At 33.1% G+C, this 17368-nt stretch overlaps 2 protein-coding genes across 2 annotated transcripts; one reads left to right on the forward strand and one right to left on the reverse strand.

Annotated features, from left to right (window-relative positions):
- Positions 1-391: 391 nt before the first annotated feature.
- On the forward strand, positions 392-6198 carry LOC114168774 (dynamin-related protein 5A-like). Its single transcript, XM_028053715.2, has 16 exons — positions 392-634; positions 740-803; positions 905-1012; positions 1138-1239; positions 1340-1390; positions 1528-1589; positions 2088-2178; positions 2383-2447; positions 2692-2886; positions 3038-3157; positions 3310-3380; positions 3513-3738; positions 4311-4361; positions 5444-5672; positions 5739-5878; positions 5987-6198. The coding sequence occupies exons 1-16, from the start codon at positions 506-508 to the stop codon at positions 6113-6115; spliced, it is 1833 nt and encodes a 610-aa protein (XP_027909516.1). The 5' UTR covers positions 392-505; the 3' UTR covers positions 6116-6198.
- A 414-nt stretch (positions 6199-6612) lies between these two features.
- On the reverse strand, positions 6613-14067 carry LOC114173345 (beta-adaptin-like protein C). The gene is made up of 15 exons (XM_028057666.2): positions 13766-14067; positions 12449-12646; positions 12023-12136; positions 11595-11845; positions 11274-11409; positions 11003-11182; positions 10787-10879; positions 10209-10420; positions 10026-10089; positions 9762-9941; positions 8903-8995; positions 8282-8679; positions 7835-8024; positions 7556-7759; positions 6613-7349 (listed from the first exon to the last, which is right to left on the reverse strand). Exons 1-15 carry the CDS (start codon positions 13850-13852, stop codon positions 7050-7052), a joined length of 2700 nt encoding a protein of 899 aa, XP_027913467.1. The 5' UTR covers positions 13853-14067; the 3' UTR covers positions 6613-7049.
- Positions 14068-17368: the final 3301 nt, after the last annotated feature.

Raw genomic sequence — 17368 nt, forward strand, 5'->3', positions numbered from 1 at the left:
AAAAGTGATTAATCCGTTATAAAATATTAATGTAAGACAAAACTGCAACTGACCACACTCTCGCAGCTCCAACGGTACACTTTCCATCAACCAAACGAACCCACACCACACGTCACTACAGTTTAAAGTGGGAATTCAAATTTAAACCATCGCACCAACATTTATTAGATATAAAAATATTACAGTCAATATAATAAATAAGGTCTCATACTCACTAATAAATACTTATTTGACATTACTTGCACATTAAGTTAGAAAAAAAAAAATCTAAATATCTATTAATTAATTAGTTAATCACAATTTATCAAAAGAATGTTCCAACGGTAAACAATATCCAACGGCAAAGAAACGAAGAACTCACGAGTTTAAGACTTGAGTGAAGTAAGCTATAAGAATACGACTGAACGAGACAGAAACTCCTTCTTACAAGACAAACTCTCTCTCTCTGAAACTGAAAGAAAAACGCTGAACGTGCAATAATCACAAATTCACAAATAATCGGTGAATGGATAACCTAATTTCTTTGGTGAACAAAATCCAGAGGGCTTGCACGGCTTTAGGCGATCATGGCGAAGCAAGTGCGTTGCCCACTCTCTGGGACTCTCTCCCCGCCATAGCCGTCGTCGGTGGCCAGGTTTTCAAATGTCAAATTCAATTCAATTCATTATAATTTTTGGCTAATAATGTCTTTTAATCTGAGTTCTTTTTCTTTCTTTTTTTCACCCGTTGTTTCTTTCAGAGCTCTGGAAAGTCTTCAGTGCTTGAAAGTGTCGTTGGCAAGGACTTCTTACCTCGTGGATCGGGTAACTATGCCAAAACAAACTACATTCGCCAATTAATTAAACTCTAGTTAAATCTTGTGTTGGCAAATTCATGTGATGTGGTGCATGCAACACACGTGCAGGAATTGTTACCCGGCGACCCCTTGTTTTGCAGCTTCACAAGATTGAGGAGGGTGGCAGAGAGTATGCTGAATTTCTTCACCTTCCAAGGAAGAGGTTCACCGATTTCGGTACTATTAACTATGTCCTAATTGTTATTTCTTTGTCATTGCTCATTACTTGCTATCGTTGGTGAGTTGGTGTCTTTTTTTTCTTTTTTCTTTTTTTATTTCTCGATGATTATGTTCTTTTGCAGCTGCTGTGAGAAAGGAAATTCAAGATGAAACCGATAGGGAGACTGGACGAACAAAACAGATTTCAAGTGTCCCCATTCATCTTAGTATATATTCTCCCAATGGTATGTTTGAATTTCTGTTTTCTTAATTGTCTTCTTGTTGCACTCCACGTGCTTTCTTTCATCTAAATTTTTAACTTACTGTGATCCCTTGGACGTGCAGTTGTTAACTTGACACTCATTGATCTTCCTGGCCTTACAAAGGTAGCTGTAGGTAAGCAATATTAGACGTGCCTTTTTTGTCCTTATTGTTTTGTGACAACCCTGTGGAAATTAGGGAATGGTCAGATTTTTATTATGGAGATTGAAAAGTGACATGCTAACAAATGTTTTTTTTTTTTCAAAATACAGAGGGTCAACCAGATAGCATAGTCCAAGATATTGAGAATATGGTTCGATCCTACATTGAGAAGGTAGTGTCCTTTCTGAAATAGGACCCTGCTGGAACCAAATTTGCAAGATAGCGAATGTGACTCTGATATCACTATTGAGTTTATATTTCATCACATGGAGATTGTAGTCATTGATAGATTGTGGTTCTATATATATATATATATATATATATATATATATATATATATATATATATATATATATGTATATATATGACATTGGTTTTACATAATGAGACATTTGACACCATTTTTACTCTCAAAACCTTAAGACAATGGGGTTATTGGTCTTTCATCTTGTATAGTGTTTAACTTTGTCTATTTTATCAAATGTGAGACTTTGATTCACACTTAGATTATTCCCAACAAACTTGTATGATATTGATGTTGTTTAGTTTGTCGTTTGTCCAACAGCTAGCCACAATTTAGTTAAAAAGATTTCTCAATTTGAGGAACATACTTAAAAAAGTTTCTACATTTTTCAAAATGTGGTATACTGAATTTGACGTTAATCTGCAGCCAAACTGTATAATTTTGGCAATTACACCAGCCAATCAAGATCTTGCAACATCCGATGCAATTAAAATATCCCGTGAAGTGGATCCCACCGGTAATTCAGTCATTTTATTTTCTGTAATCTTGATTACTATTTGTTTTGCAATTTAGTGTTGTTCATTGGTTCACCAGACTCAATGAGTTAGAAAATGGACATACGATCCAGATTCTTACGGATGACCAATTCAATTGTTTTGAACAGCTTGAAGCAAATAGTCTATAGATGTTCTGATTACATGGTTGTTGATTTAATTTTAAGGAGAAAGAACATTTGGAGTCTTGACAAAGATTGATCTTATGGACAAGGGTACTGATGCTGTGGATGTAAGTCAATCATTTTTAGTTATAAAACTTCAAGGATCTTATTAATTATTGATAAGGAAGGCACCGCGAAAGATTTTTTGTGTTTTAAGACATTTTTTCTTCTCGAGAGTTAAGCTTACTTCAATTATCTTATTTCTAATTAATGACATAGACATGAAAAACAGGCACCTATTTCACTTCCACAAGTGCAACACTTGGCCACTTGACTTTGTACTGATCTTTATTATGGATATTTCTTCTTCAGATGTTGGAAGGGAGAGCTTATAGATTAAAATATCCCTGGGTTGGTGTTGTCAATAGATCGCAAGCTGATATTAATAAGAACGTTGACATGATTGCTGCTAGACGTAGAGAACGTGAATATTTTTCTAATACCCCTGAATATAAGCACCTTGCTCACAGAATGGGTTCTGAGCATCTAGCAAAGATGCTTTCAAAGGTAACCGATATAACAATATATCCTTACAGAGCATTAATTGGATGAAATATATATTATTTCTTTTTATTTTACATTGGTATTATTACTAATACTACTTGGAATATTTTATTTTACTTGCTTCAATGACTAAATCATAATTTTTTTATATCAGCAATTGGAGGCAGTAATCAAGTCCAAAATTCCTGCTATTCAGTCTCTTATTAGTAAAACAATTGCTGAACTTGAAGCTGAACTGAGTCGTCTGGGAAAGCCTATTGCAGCTGATGAAGGGGTAATTGTACTCTTCATATCACAACCAATTTTAAGTTAAAATTTCTGAAGATTATTTTATATGGTCCCCTGTTGAAAAAGGCCTTATATTTTCATCCTAATGTAACATTCTATATCTGAATTTTCAAATGATTGATTGCAAATCACATGTAGGGAAAGCTGTATTCTATCATGGAAATATGCCGCTCATTTGATCAAATATTCAAAGAACATCTTGATGGCGTGTACGTATTACCTTTTTGCACTCTTATTTATTTTAAAATAATTCACGGCCTTTAACCCTTTTGTTTCTTAATTATCCTTGCGTTTCATTCCTTTTCTCCAACTAACAACAATAATTTGTTAATCCATTACAGGCGACCTGGAGGTGATAGAATTTATAATGTCTTTGACAATCAGCTGCCTGCTGCTTTAAAAAGGCTGCAGTTTGATAAACAACTTTCAATGGAAAATATAAGAAAACGTATTACAGAGGCTGATGGGTATCAACCTCATCTGATAGCTCCAGAACAAGGATACCGCCATCTCATTGAATCTTCTCTAATTACTATCAGGGGTCCAGCTGAGGCAGCTGTTGATGCGGTATGCATAAATGATATGAAAATTATTGTTAGAAAGCTCATTTCAGTGATCCTGTTGCAATTAGTCTTTTTCGTTTTGCAAATGACACAGCAAAATTACTTAAGAACTACTTTAGTATTGCTACTTAATATTATTCACAATTATGAGTTCAGTTTTGGTCTCCAGCTAGAAATGTTTCAGAAGCGTCAGGAAATGGTTTTCAAATAATAATAATTTGTCACTTGGTTATCACTCCTCTCTATTAGTTGTTCCCAAAAGCATTTTTTTGACATCTTGTGTGGTAGAAAGGACACGGTGAAAATTGTTCAAGCTGATAAATTGGCCTCCTTACTGATTTAAAGACCTTAGCCTCAATTAAGACCTTATCAGAAGTAGCCTTTTAAAACAGGGAAATTTACAAATTTGGTATTTTTATTCGTCATGTACTTTTGTCATAGTTAATTTATTCACAAATTTGGTAATTTATTTTGTATGGTCTCATGTCATGAGCATACTGAAATTTAATCCGGTGATTTTATTTTACTGGTCTCAATTTTCATATTTATTAATGTCATTCGGATTTGTGTTTCTAGGTTCACTCCCTATTAAAAGATTTAGTTCACAAAGCTATTAGCGAGACTCTGGTACGTTCCTGGTCACACAGAAATTTTGCGCTTTCTCTTCTGCTGTTGTGTTTAAGTTCAATTGCTTTGATCCTCGTCGCGGTTAAGGAAATAAAATGTTCATATATGCCTTACCTAGTTTCTGTCAATAGATTAAACTTTAACCTTTATATTTGAACTACGTAAAGCTGCTGGAAACTAAAGAGGTGTATAGCCGAAAGACTAACACTTCCATCAAAGACTAATTATTAGCTCCACTTGTCAATGTAATAGGAAATGCTTGTAAGTACATTGTCTGATTTTTTTCTAAGAATATAATCCTATTCTAGTTTTACTATGAGAAGTAACATGTCATCTTTGGTTCTGAAGATTTTGTATGGGTTGTGACTTTGATTGATAGTATTGAAAATTTCAAAGTAAAAGGCAACAATTGGGCACTTTGGTGTCAATGATCTGGTTCCTTTCTGCTAGGTCTAAGGAGGGAGGAGGTTCATTGGGGAGATACAACACTAATGAGACCTGTGTTCGTCCACATAAGACATTGACACCACTCTCAACCAAAAAATTTTAAGGCAATGAGTTTATGAGTCTTCATTCTTATATGATGTTCCACTTTTTCATTTCTCCAATGGAACTTAGACCCACACTTGGATTTTCAACAATCTCCCCTTGAGTACCTCTTCTCGTACCGTCATTTTACTTTCTAAGGAGGGGAGAGGTTCATTGGGGAGATACAACACCAATGATACCTAAGTCCAACCACATAAAAGATTGACATCCCTCTCAATCCAAAACCTTTAAGACAATGAGTTTATGGATCTTCATTTTTATATATGATGCTCCGCTTTTTCGTTTCTATTCAACGTGGGACATAGATTCATATTTGGATTTATTTGTGCAGAATCGGAAAACAATATGTATGATAATGGTCTAGGTTGATGGCTAAATTTATGTAATTTATAATTTCATATTGACAACTTGGAATTTATTTTTTGAATTTGTGTTCTAATACACTTAGGGCATTAATATCGTTCTTCTCTGCTTTTAATCCTATGTTTTCCGGCGTTATGATCACTGCCCTAGCTAAACTTATTAACTCACAGGACTTAAAGCAATATCCTGGTCTACGTGTTGAAGTTGGGAATGCAGCCATCGATTCATTAGAAAAAACTAGGGAGGAAAGCAAAAAAGCAGCGCTACAGCTAGTTGATATGGAGTGTGGCTATTTGACGGTTGATTTCTTCCGAAAGATTCCTCAAGATGTTGACAAGGGTGGCAATCCCACACATTCAATTTTTGATAGATATAACGATTCATATCTTAGGCGAATTGGTAAGTTTTACAAAATGCATTTTCGTACTGTCAATAATTGAATTACTAACAATCATAATTTATCAGGAACCAATGTTCTGTCTTATGTCAATATGGTCTGTGCAAGTCTTCGGCATTCAATTCCCAAGTCAATTGTCTATTGTCAAGTGCGGGAAGCCAAACGGGGCCTTCTCGATCACTTCTTCACTGAACTAGGCAAATTTGAGGTGAGAATTAATCTGTGTTGTATGTTTTTAGGCATTTTATCAACATTTTTTTTTTTTATATTTGGCTGATTTTCTTTTCCTAATAAATTAAATTAATTCTGTTTGCAGCCCAAGCGTTTGTCCTCATTGCTGAATGAGGATCCTGCAATAATGGAAAGACGAAGTGCTCTTGCAAAGAGGCTTGAGTTATATCGGAGTGCACAAGCTGAGATCGATGCAGTTGCATGGTCTAAGTAGAAGTAGATGTGCATGCTGCATCTATTAGCGATAGATATTATTTTCATTGCCATCTTTAATTAAAATGAGATGATTTCAATCAATGTCTTCTCACGCCCTTTGTACATATTTCATTTCTGTAATTCTATTTAACTCATTCTTGCTTTTAAAATAAATCTTCCAAATATGAAACAAAATTACTTAGCAGATCAAAACAAATAATGCTAATAATTCCTTCAATAAATAATGTCTTCTCACGCCCTTTGTAGATATTTCACTCAATTTAATTGAGACTTTCTTTTAGATGAATCCATATACAAAATAAATACAAACAAACAGTTAATATTTTTAAAATATACTAAAATATGAATCATTTGGTCATTAAATTTTAATACAATTTTAATGTAATTAATTAAAATAGTATGAAATTATAATATGTAGTTGAATAACATAATCCTTAGTAATTCATACATAGAATGCACACAATGGTAGAGATTATTACTAGTACAACTGTTAAGTAAAACCCGAATCAATCAATCTCTAGAATAAATATGGCTTAATTGCCAGAAGTCTACTTTCAACATTAAGGTGTGATGGCATTGGTTTGATTTTCACATCCACCACTGCCCCTCCCTGTTTAATGCTCGTATCTCCAATGAAAATGTAAAAAATGGAAATCCCTAGAAAAAGGCTAAAAGCATGAGAAAGTTAATCACTTTACAAAGAACGCAATACTACAAGCCGTTGAAGAATAAAAGGGTCCAAAAGAGCACAACTGCATCCATGGTGCTAATTAGGGCAAAAATGGCAGTAGTGAAATACAGCCAGGACGACAAAAAGAGTCAGTGGAATTTTTCTTTCCAGATAAGAGATATACCACACCTGTATATCAAATATGCTAACAAAAAACAATATATAAACAAAAACTAAAAGAAAAGGCAAAATTTAAAACCCATTAACCCATGAGAAGAGTCTCAAGGGCTTCAAAGAAAAGTGGTGACATTTCAGGGCTTGGAGATTTGATTGCACATTTGACGCCAGGGTTTCCAATCACTGTGGTAAGTTCAATTAAGAATGGTACCCCTCTAGGGAGTTTAGCTGAGAAGTAAAACACGTCCTGGTTAGCATTCTTGCGCTTTGCAATAAAGAACATGTTTGACGCAGCCAGTCGTTCCAGAGTTGCCTCTGCACTGCCAATCACAATGGCTGGGAAGTCCTTGGAAACCTCGTTTGAATCAGGAAGGGACCTCCATGTCTGCAGCAGAGTAAACAATCAGATCCTCCATTTTTATGCATTAATAACAAAACTGACAAAGTTAATTAAGGTTTCACAAATTCTGTGTAACATAGATGACTAAACTGACCGAGTCCATGAAACTATGCAATACAAATTGAAAATTTATGAATTGCAAATCTATTGCAGTTATGTCACAGGATCAAACAAATGGGAGAAAGACATACCTCTAGAAAACTTGAACGTTCCATTCTACCATCCTCGGTAAAGAATACATGTAACGAGAATTTATCATTGAAATACCACACAGGTTGTTGATTGTTTTTTACAGCAACCTGTAAAAGTGAGCTAGGAGGACCTTGCGACATGTTCTGGAATGTAACCATAGGGAGGTGTGTCCTAGCTGACATTCCAGGTTGCAGCTGTGGAACCTGAACAAAAGGGTAATCTATTAAAACATAGCTCGACAGATGTTGAAATAAAAGCCAAATATGAAAATAACAAACCTGCAGGGGTCCAGCGGCTGCAAGACCAAATGTGTTCTTGTTAAATTGAATCATGAAGCCATCAAGAGCAACCTGACTGTTGTTCTCAAACAACAAACTATAAAATATTTGACCATCTTGTCTAGTCAGCTGGGCACTAATTTGTAACCCCTGACCAGTTGAAGCAGGCAGTAAAATAGGTAGTGGAGGCCTGCACCCAAGGCATGATATCGAATTAGGTAAGATTCCACAAGCAGAGCTAATGAAGGTGTCATAAACTTTTCAGGATCTTGATGACTGGTTGAACACACGTTGCAATATAAGAAATTTGTAATGTTTATTATATCAGAAAAACATAGTTTATCATTAATCACAATTTCTATACGAAAAGTGCCATTCTGTTAATCATAAAACAAATTATATGCAATGCGTGTAAAATACAGAATTGATCAGACCAGATGCACTCACCCAGAAGGAGTAGCTGGCTGATCAACGGGAACAATAGAATTATCCATGCCAATCAAATCGCCAAGTAAATCTGGAAGAGGTGCAACAGATGGAGGTGTGGTTGGTGCACCTGTTGCAGATGCAGGTGCTAATTGCCTGCCAGTAGGTGGTGATGCAGGACCATTAGCAGGATTTGCATGTGACTCAGCAAACCCTGTTTCACCTCCCTCGACATAGTCTTCGTCTTCTGTTCTCTGAGCTGAAGAGAGTACACGAGTTACAAAAACATCTGGAGGCTTGTGGTAAACAGAGGATAGTGTAGCAATGTTAGCAAGAAGCTCATCAAGTAGAGAAGGTTCTAGTTGGTTTGAATCATCAGTTATCACAGGCTTCTCAGCTAACACAACATCCTTAGCAGCCTGAAGAAAACATATTAGATGCATCAAACGTACAGCTCCATAATAGTCCAAAGAAATTAAGAAAAGGTGTAAAAAACACTATTTCAATTTGGTTAGAGATAGCACAAACGTAGCAGTCCGCCATAAATAGTTAATGATTCAGGTGACTATACTGAATATGCAGCTAAATCATTATACATCACTGCAAACAAACAAGTTCGGATTCAAGTGCAAGAAATGAAACCTCAGGATCAGTAGAAAGGAGACGCCAATATATGTATGCACGATCTCGCAAATCAGGATTATCTGTCTCCACAGTGGCATTGTTCAAAACAACCTGTAGAGATACAGAATTGAATGAAACTTAGCATACAAGTCTGAAGTACTTGATTAAAAACTGTTGCGCTGGGAAAGATGAAACAATACAAGAGGGAGGGTTTTTTAGTCTTAAGAAGACAGCTAAAGATAGATTTTCAGATATATCTTCTAAAAGCAATAAATTTTGAAATATTCCAAAAATAATCTCAAATCTGCATTCTTTAATAACACAAGGAATTCTCTTTTCACGGATTTTTTTAATTGAGAATAGAGTGGACCTAAACCCCAAATGCAAGGGGAAGGTTGCTCCAAGTCCATTATAAGGGGTAGTGGGCCCGTTAATGTCTTGTTAGAATTGAGAATTAATTAGCCATATCTCAAACCCAAAAGCTAACTAACAAGGCTAGCACAAGTCATATAATGTGGGTTAATTTGCCAAAAATACTAAGCTAATGTGGGATCTGATCAAGGAATTAAAAATAATGTAGAAATTAAAGAGAAGTTATCCATCAGTAAACATTTACAAAATAATACTATAACACAGATTCGTGCTTGAACATTGTAGTAGAAAAATAAAACGGTGCTAAAGGCAAGGAATACACACAATTATTTATTATATCTGACAATTGATATTAAAATTAGACATTGCTTATGATGTCACTCAATACAAGGAGAAGAATATATTTGCATACATTAGTCCAACATGAAATATCAAACCATTTTGTATAGTAGCATGGCATGTTAATCATATCTATATGAATAAAACAAGCATCTTGAGGTACGACCTGAATCATCTGCTGGGGGCCCTCAGTAGGCTTCTTTAGGAAAAGTTTGACAGTAGCAGTCAGCAACTGTAGTTGGACTTGTGCAGGTTCTTCCGGGAAACTTTCCAAGAAACTTTCAAGAAGTTCATCTGCGTTGTCAATTCTTTCCGCATATTCACCAATTATCCAGATCATTGATGCCTATCGGCTCAGGAAAAGGTTTGAATGGATAAGCAGACATGCTAGTGCATAATGACAGTAACAAAGGACCTTGAAAAAATGTACCTTTGCTTCTGGCTCATCCAAGGTGTCTAAGCTCTCGCAAAGTGTTGCAATTATGGACTCATAACTACAAAGCAGTACAAATATTCAATCGAAGTTTTAGAGTGAGATGAGATGTAATCTCTGAATGTATTATCTCCTACCCAAAAACTAAATGCATATAATAAATATATATCATAACATTACGTGTTGGGATATCTTCTAAATATATCTTTGATAACAATGATTGCCTCTTGAACCACGTAATTTACTTTTATCTTGATCAACTCAAGCAAAACACTAATACATCTTTCAGCTGCTCTCTCCAATTTGATGGCACAGCGACCAATTGCTCGAACAGCTTTTCTTACAAAATCCACATCAACTTCAGTAGCATACTCCTTAAATTCTAACAAAACCTGCAAACAGTATGACAAACAAACATAACTTAACATATTCAGCTAGATTGGCTCAACTAAGTGGTAATGAAGCAATGCACCAAATGCACATAAGTGAATCTCATACATGTGAAAGATTACAGGTCAAATTGCTTTTTCAATAAAAGAAGATATTCTGTTCACATGAATAAACTACCAACATAACATATCATCTAAAGATATAAAGTATAAAATTGTTCAATGGCTCATAGTGTGAGTCTCATCCATATGAAAGGACAACTGGTTACAAAAATACAAAATGCTCACTACAACAGAAATTAACTCCAACCATGAAATAAATTTGGAATGGGGAGGAAAATAGGAACTAACAATACATGCAAGCAATACCTGGTCTATATTTCGGTCTGAAGCAAGTTTGATCATAATTTCTAACTTTTCCATTTTTACATAGATGGGATCATTGTACTTGCAGAAAAACACCTGCGGATAGAATATAAACTCCATAAGCAACCCATCTTCCCAAAAGTAATAGAAAAGTTCTTCAAGAACGCCCAAGGGTTTTATGGCACCAACAAGTTCATAATACAATATTCAAATCACTACCTTAATTTCATGAGCAAGAATTGTCGGTCTTCTTTGTACTATAAGATTGATATTCCGCAATGCTACATATTGTATCTCAGGTTCTGCAGAGAGTAATGTCACAAGAGGAGGGGCCATTTTTTTGCACAGATTCCGAACCACATCAGTGCTGGTGATGAGCTCCATTTGCAGAAGGATCATCTAATGGTCAATATTAGTAGTTAGTAAACCAATACAACATTATCAACAAAGTCGTGAGGTAAAGTAAAAAGGTATAAAAGGAAAAAATCACCTTAACAGCGGACAGAACAACTGCACAATTGGCATGTTGTAGACGAGGAGTAACTCTTTCTACTATATTCTCAGCCTCACGAGCATCAGCTGCCTTGTATCTAGAAAGAGCATCCAATATGAAAACTTGACCCCATCTGGCGCGTTAAGAAAAAGTAACGTCATGTTAACCAATATGTGATCATAGATCAACGACAAAATACCAAGATGACAAATAAAATAATTACCACATGAACAATCATAAAGGAAGGGAATTTTGTTAAAACAGGATTCAGTATTGTTTCCAGTTTTATTTGTGTTAGCAAATATACAACAAACTTACTCAGTACATTCATTTAAAGCTGTGAGGAGCTTTGACAGAGTGTGACTGGAAATCTCAAAAATAGGTCTACTATTGTTTTCCTGAATTTCAGCAAGTGCTGCCACAGCATTAGCAACAACCATTGGATTATTATCAGATATCAAATCCTTCAGAGACTCCAAAAAACCCCTGTCCTCAACTAACTCTGCATTTATGTCATAAAGTTTGGCAACACAAATAGCTGCTGTCTTACGAACATATGGATCGTCATCCTGTCAAAATATCATACAAAATATCAGTTACAAAAACGACCAAAAAAGAAAAATAAAAACAAACTTTGGCAATGTTGTGAACCAGAGGAATTTTAAAATTTAACAATATATATATATATATATATATATATATATATATATATATATATATAAGTTGTAACTGTGCTGTGTACCTACCTTCAGGCATCTTTGAAGGGGATCACACAGATATTCAGTAATTTTATCAACACGAATGCAGCCCATTGTACGTACAGCTAAGGCACGTATCAAAGGATTTGGATCTTGTGAATCCTGCCAGTATTTATAAATGACAGGAGAGAAAAATGAATCAGATTCAAGACTACAAATATTACAATATAATAGTAAGCTATCCTTTCAGATACTCATTTCCTGGGTAAACCAACACCCTCAACAGCATTGTATATGGATTTGGGAAGAATTTCAAAAAGTGGGATAATAAAAAATTGGTATAACAATGGTGGGGCGAGCAGGAACATATAGTCAAGAAACCCCAAAATGCCAAGAAATAAACAATAGCGAAGGGTAACAAAATAAGTAATAAACAACAAAGCATGAGGAAATTGCAGTTATTTCAGTTTTTACCTTAACAAATGTATTCACAGCAAGTATTGCTAGGTCAGGCTGGCTCTTTGCATAATTTATCAGATATAAGTACACTAACTTTTTGAGCTCCAAATTTTCTGTTTGCATGCAATTCACTACATCAGTGAACAATGATGAGACATCCTTCCCAACAGTCATTGCTGCAATAACTTTTTTGACAGCATCTTTTCTTTTGTCCTGCAAAACACGAAAAAAAAAAAAAACAAAAGCTTCACATTCCACATACTTTTCACATTTATTATGTCTGGCACATCAATACAAGAGGTCTTAGTAAAGAGGTAAGACAAAGAGTCCAAGAAAATATGCGTGAGAATTTGAAATGCTGATAACTGATCACCACACGCGATCACTGCTTAAATTGAAGAAAATAAAAAATTACAGAAGAGACACGCGTGTAACAATATATCTAAATTGCCTCATAGGTGGTCAAATATTGAGCTGCATAAACAAAAGGGAAAAGTAAAATATGACAGGAGAATGCAGCAAAGATAAAAATGATGCATTAAACAAGTGTTAATATTAAGTGCGTGTCTAGTAGTACTAACTCATCATGAAACAAATTTTGGCGTCTACAGGCCATTCGGTATAACTCCGACATCTGATTCAACATGAAAATGTGGATATTAGCGTGTCGTAAAGACTGTTCCAAACACACTAAACAAGATAGGATTTAGGAATTAATGCTGTAGAAAAAAGGTTGAGGTAGCACCAATCACATACAATTGGTACAACTTGGCCTTAGGTGGTTGGGCATGCGAGAAGAAGACAAGTAGAAGTCCTAGTAAGAAGAGCATATCAAATAAAGAATGGTCCTATGGCAAGAGGTAGAGGAAGGCCGAGAAAAGTATATTCAAAAGCAAAGCCACGGTGAAGGATTAAATGGTCAACAAGTTTTCGATAAACAAGATTCATGATAGAACTTTGCGACATCCTTTAACCCATGTAGCCAACAGAAATCCCACCTAGAAAAATAAGGCTTGGTTATTGTTGATGTCATCACATGTGCTAACAAGCGAATTCCCAAAAAAAAAAAATTGTCTAATTTTTTTCAATCCCTATATGTATACTGCAGTCCTAAACTTCAACTTCCAATGAATTGATGCTTCGTTGCCATAGATCATCGAGTGAATGTTCAAAAGAGAAATCGAGAGAGTGATTAGCCTATCAATATTTGTATAAATTGTCAAGTCATAATCGAGACGCGTGAAATTGCGCGGCGAAGATTGAAATCAGATCCAGAAACGACAATGAAATGGAAGTAGAAACGGAAAGGGGAACGATGAAATCGAAAGGAACCTTGTACTGAGAATTGAGCTCTTCTTTGAGCTCAGGGATTTCACCCTTCTTGGTGGTGGAGAAGTACTTGGAATCGTTCCTACTCATCTTCCCTTATCTTTTGCGTCACCAATACTATTCTTCTCTTCTTCCGCTTCCAATTTCTGATTTCTGATTTCTGATTTCCGATTCTGAACCAAGAAAACAACACCGCTACGCTTGGCTTGACCGGGGAGGGAGAAAACACAGAACGGCGTCGTAGCAACTCGTTTCCCTGTAACGGGGGAAGACAAGTAACATACTCCTTCTAATGATCGTAAACTAACAACTGTTTTTCCTATATTACGAGTATTCTTAATTTAATTAATTCAAAAATGTTAAAAATTATTTTAGTCTTAATTTAATTAATTAAAAAAATATTAAATATGATTTTAGTGCCGATTTGATATAAAAGTGGAAATTTTCTTCTTTCAACGATTTGGTCTCAAAAATAAAATAGATATTGTCCTTTTAATTAGTTGGGTTACTTTTTTTTTTTGTCAAACAAGTCGTGTTTAAAGTGTTAACATGACTGAATTTAAAAAGTTATATTCATTCTATCGTAAAGTTTATGATAAAAATGTACTAAAATTTAAGATATGAATTAATTTTAATTCATTTCAAAATTTAAGAACTAGGAATATTTAATTGATAAAAAATATAAATTTATGTAAGCATACTTTTAAAATAGAACATATAAATTAAAAATATAATAAGATAAAATTTTAAAGTAGATAAAATTAAGTTTTCATTTTTTATTGTGAGAAGTAGAAAACAAATTTCAATTTTAAAAAAAGGGGAATGCAAGAAATAAATAGGGATGTGCGTAAAGCAAAATTTTAACAGGCTTGCCTATATTCTTACTTATGTTCAATATGTTTTTTTCTTTTTGCACCTACCATTCATTTCAGAAAATAAAAACATTGTGCTTGTTGCATCATGTCACCTCTATTGTTGTCGTTACTTCTAAATTGCACCTTCGGTTTCATTGTAGTAGCATTATTTGAGAGGAGGAAAAAAAAAAGTTGTTCTGAAAATTATTATATACATTGTAGTGCATGTGGTTATGTATTTTTTAAATATAAATGATATTATATTAATAAGTGATAATAATGTAATGTTATTAAGTTAATATATAAAATAAATGAAATGAATATAGAGAGTAATTGCTGGTGAATAAAAAAAGAAGATAAATAGTTTTATAGAAAATAGGTAGAAGTAACTGTTAATTTTAAAAAAATTAATAAATAATCATATTGTAAATGGTATAATTGGTATTATGAGATGTGAATACAAAAGATAAATTTTCTTTATATATTATTATAAATTTTGAGAAACTCGATCAAAAAATTTTGTTTTAGAAAACCATTTTGGAACTCATATGTTTAGGAAAGTTTCTTCTAAAAGGTTGGTTCTATAATTTATCATACATCTATAACAATATATAAAGAGGATTTTCTTTTTTGTGTTCACAATTTATAGTGTCAATTATATTCTTTACAGTATAATTATTTATTAAATTTTTATAAATTAACGGTTTTACTTATTTTTATAAAATTGTTTTTTTTATTCATCAACAATTAATTTTTCTATTAATTTTATTTTATTTTTAATAAATATAAATTTATTTTATATATTAACTTAATAACATTACAATATTATTATCTACTAACATACTATCATAACACAGACGCTATGATATCTATGTATACGTTTGTGTTTTAGAAAGTTTTCAAAAAGTTCATTTCACAATTTATGTTCTTCAAAGTTTATTTTGAAATACATTTCATGTTTTCTTGAAAACACGTTCTAAAAATCACCGGAAATTTTTAAAAACTCGGTAAAAAGGTAAAAAGTAATCTATAAGTCACTTTAACAAAAGTTAAAGTGGTAATTTAAAATTTTATGAGGTGTAGTTATAGATTATGTAAGTGCAAAAGAACAAAAGGTCCCAAGGTACAAAATCAATCACAATTTTTAAAGGATTTTACTTCTTAAAGTCCACTGTAACTTACCTGCACTTCACACAAACATACTCAAACTCTTAAATTATAATGTATTAGTTGTTATTTAATACATTCTTAATTAAATTTATGAAATAACAAGGCTGGAGATACTTCGAAATTATATAATTATTTATATGTTTAGAGTTGTCAAAACGGACCAACCGATCCAACCCAGCTCGGTTCGTGATGGGTTGGTCACTTAGTGGGTTAATCCAACCTGACTCACTTATTAGCGAGTCAACAAAATTAGAATCCGACCTGACCCATCACGGGTTGACGGGTTAAACGGGTTGGCTCACTGGCTCAATTAGAAAAAAAAACACAATTTTTTTTCTTCAATCTCAAGAAAACTAAATTATAATTTCGATTAAAATCTAAATAAACTTCAATAAAATCTCAAATTATGTTAAACTCCAAATACAAACTAAAATCACAAAAATATAAATTACTATCTAACAGCAAATCATTCTTATCACTTGTCAAACTATAGTATTAGAGTCTTGAATGGATAAATCCCCAACATTTTCATCTCTTGAAGCATCTTCTTTATCCTCATCTACAATAAAACAAGAAAAAAATAATGTTAACTAATAATATTAAAATATTAAGTATTAAATAATTAAATTAATTTTACAATACTAACAATAATGTTACATGTTAATTCAAAATCATACATATATATACATATATATATATATATATATTAATATATATATATATATATATATATATATTAATTTAATATTTAAAATTTATTGGCAGGTTGGTGAGCCAATCCGGCTCATCACGTGTTCAACCCAAATAAGCCGGGTTCTTAATGGATTAGGTTCATTTTCCGACAAGTTATAACCGATTTTACAATATCACTTAGCTTACATCTCAATTGAATCACTATAAACAATATTATATTAAGTAAATGCTGTTTACCCATAAATAATGTGCTTATTAAGGATACTTTTTTTTTATATTTCTTGAAATCTGGTTGTACTTCCATAAACATACAACTTTAAGTGATAACCTATGCGTCAAAAATAACAATCTTAATTAAACTTTAGATAGAAAAAATAGAATGTCATTATTATTTTAGGCCTCGTTCGTATAATTTAAAATACATTTTTAGATTCACAAATATATTTTAAATTGTATGATTCAAAATATTAATTTTAAACATACAAGTATATTCTAAATTATACAATTTAAAAAAAATTAAAATCAAACAATATATTTATATTTTAGTAACATAATATTGTCTTAACATTATGTGTTCCAAAGCGTAATTCCTAAATTATTTAAACTTTTAAAATATCCCACAAAGATGGACCCACGATACCATGGTGTGAGAAAGAAATAACATTTATGCATTTCAACCAAGCTGTATGTTGTGGCCCACAAGCTGAAAAGTGTTAGTTTTAAATTCCTAAACACAATTATTCATTACAAACCCAAACTCTAAAAACATAATCATATTTCCATCTATAAAAAAATAATCAACTGCATTAACAACCAACCAATAAATAAGCAATTTATTTTCATAAAACAAAACAAAGCTTGCTTACCTAAAAACTAGTCAAATCACAAC

The sequence above is a fragment of the Vigna unguiculata genome, chromosome 2 (assembly GCF_037176805.1).
Source record: "Vigna unguiculata cultivar grain cowpea cultivar isolate G323 ecotype 2 chromosome 2, ASM3717680v1, whole genome shotgun sequence".
NCBI classification, from domain to species: domain Eukaryota; kingdom Viridiplantae; phylum Streptophyta; class Magnoliopsida; order Fabales; family Fabaceae; genus Vigna; species Vigna unguiculata.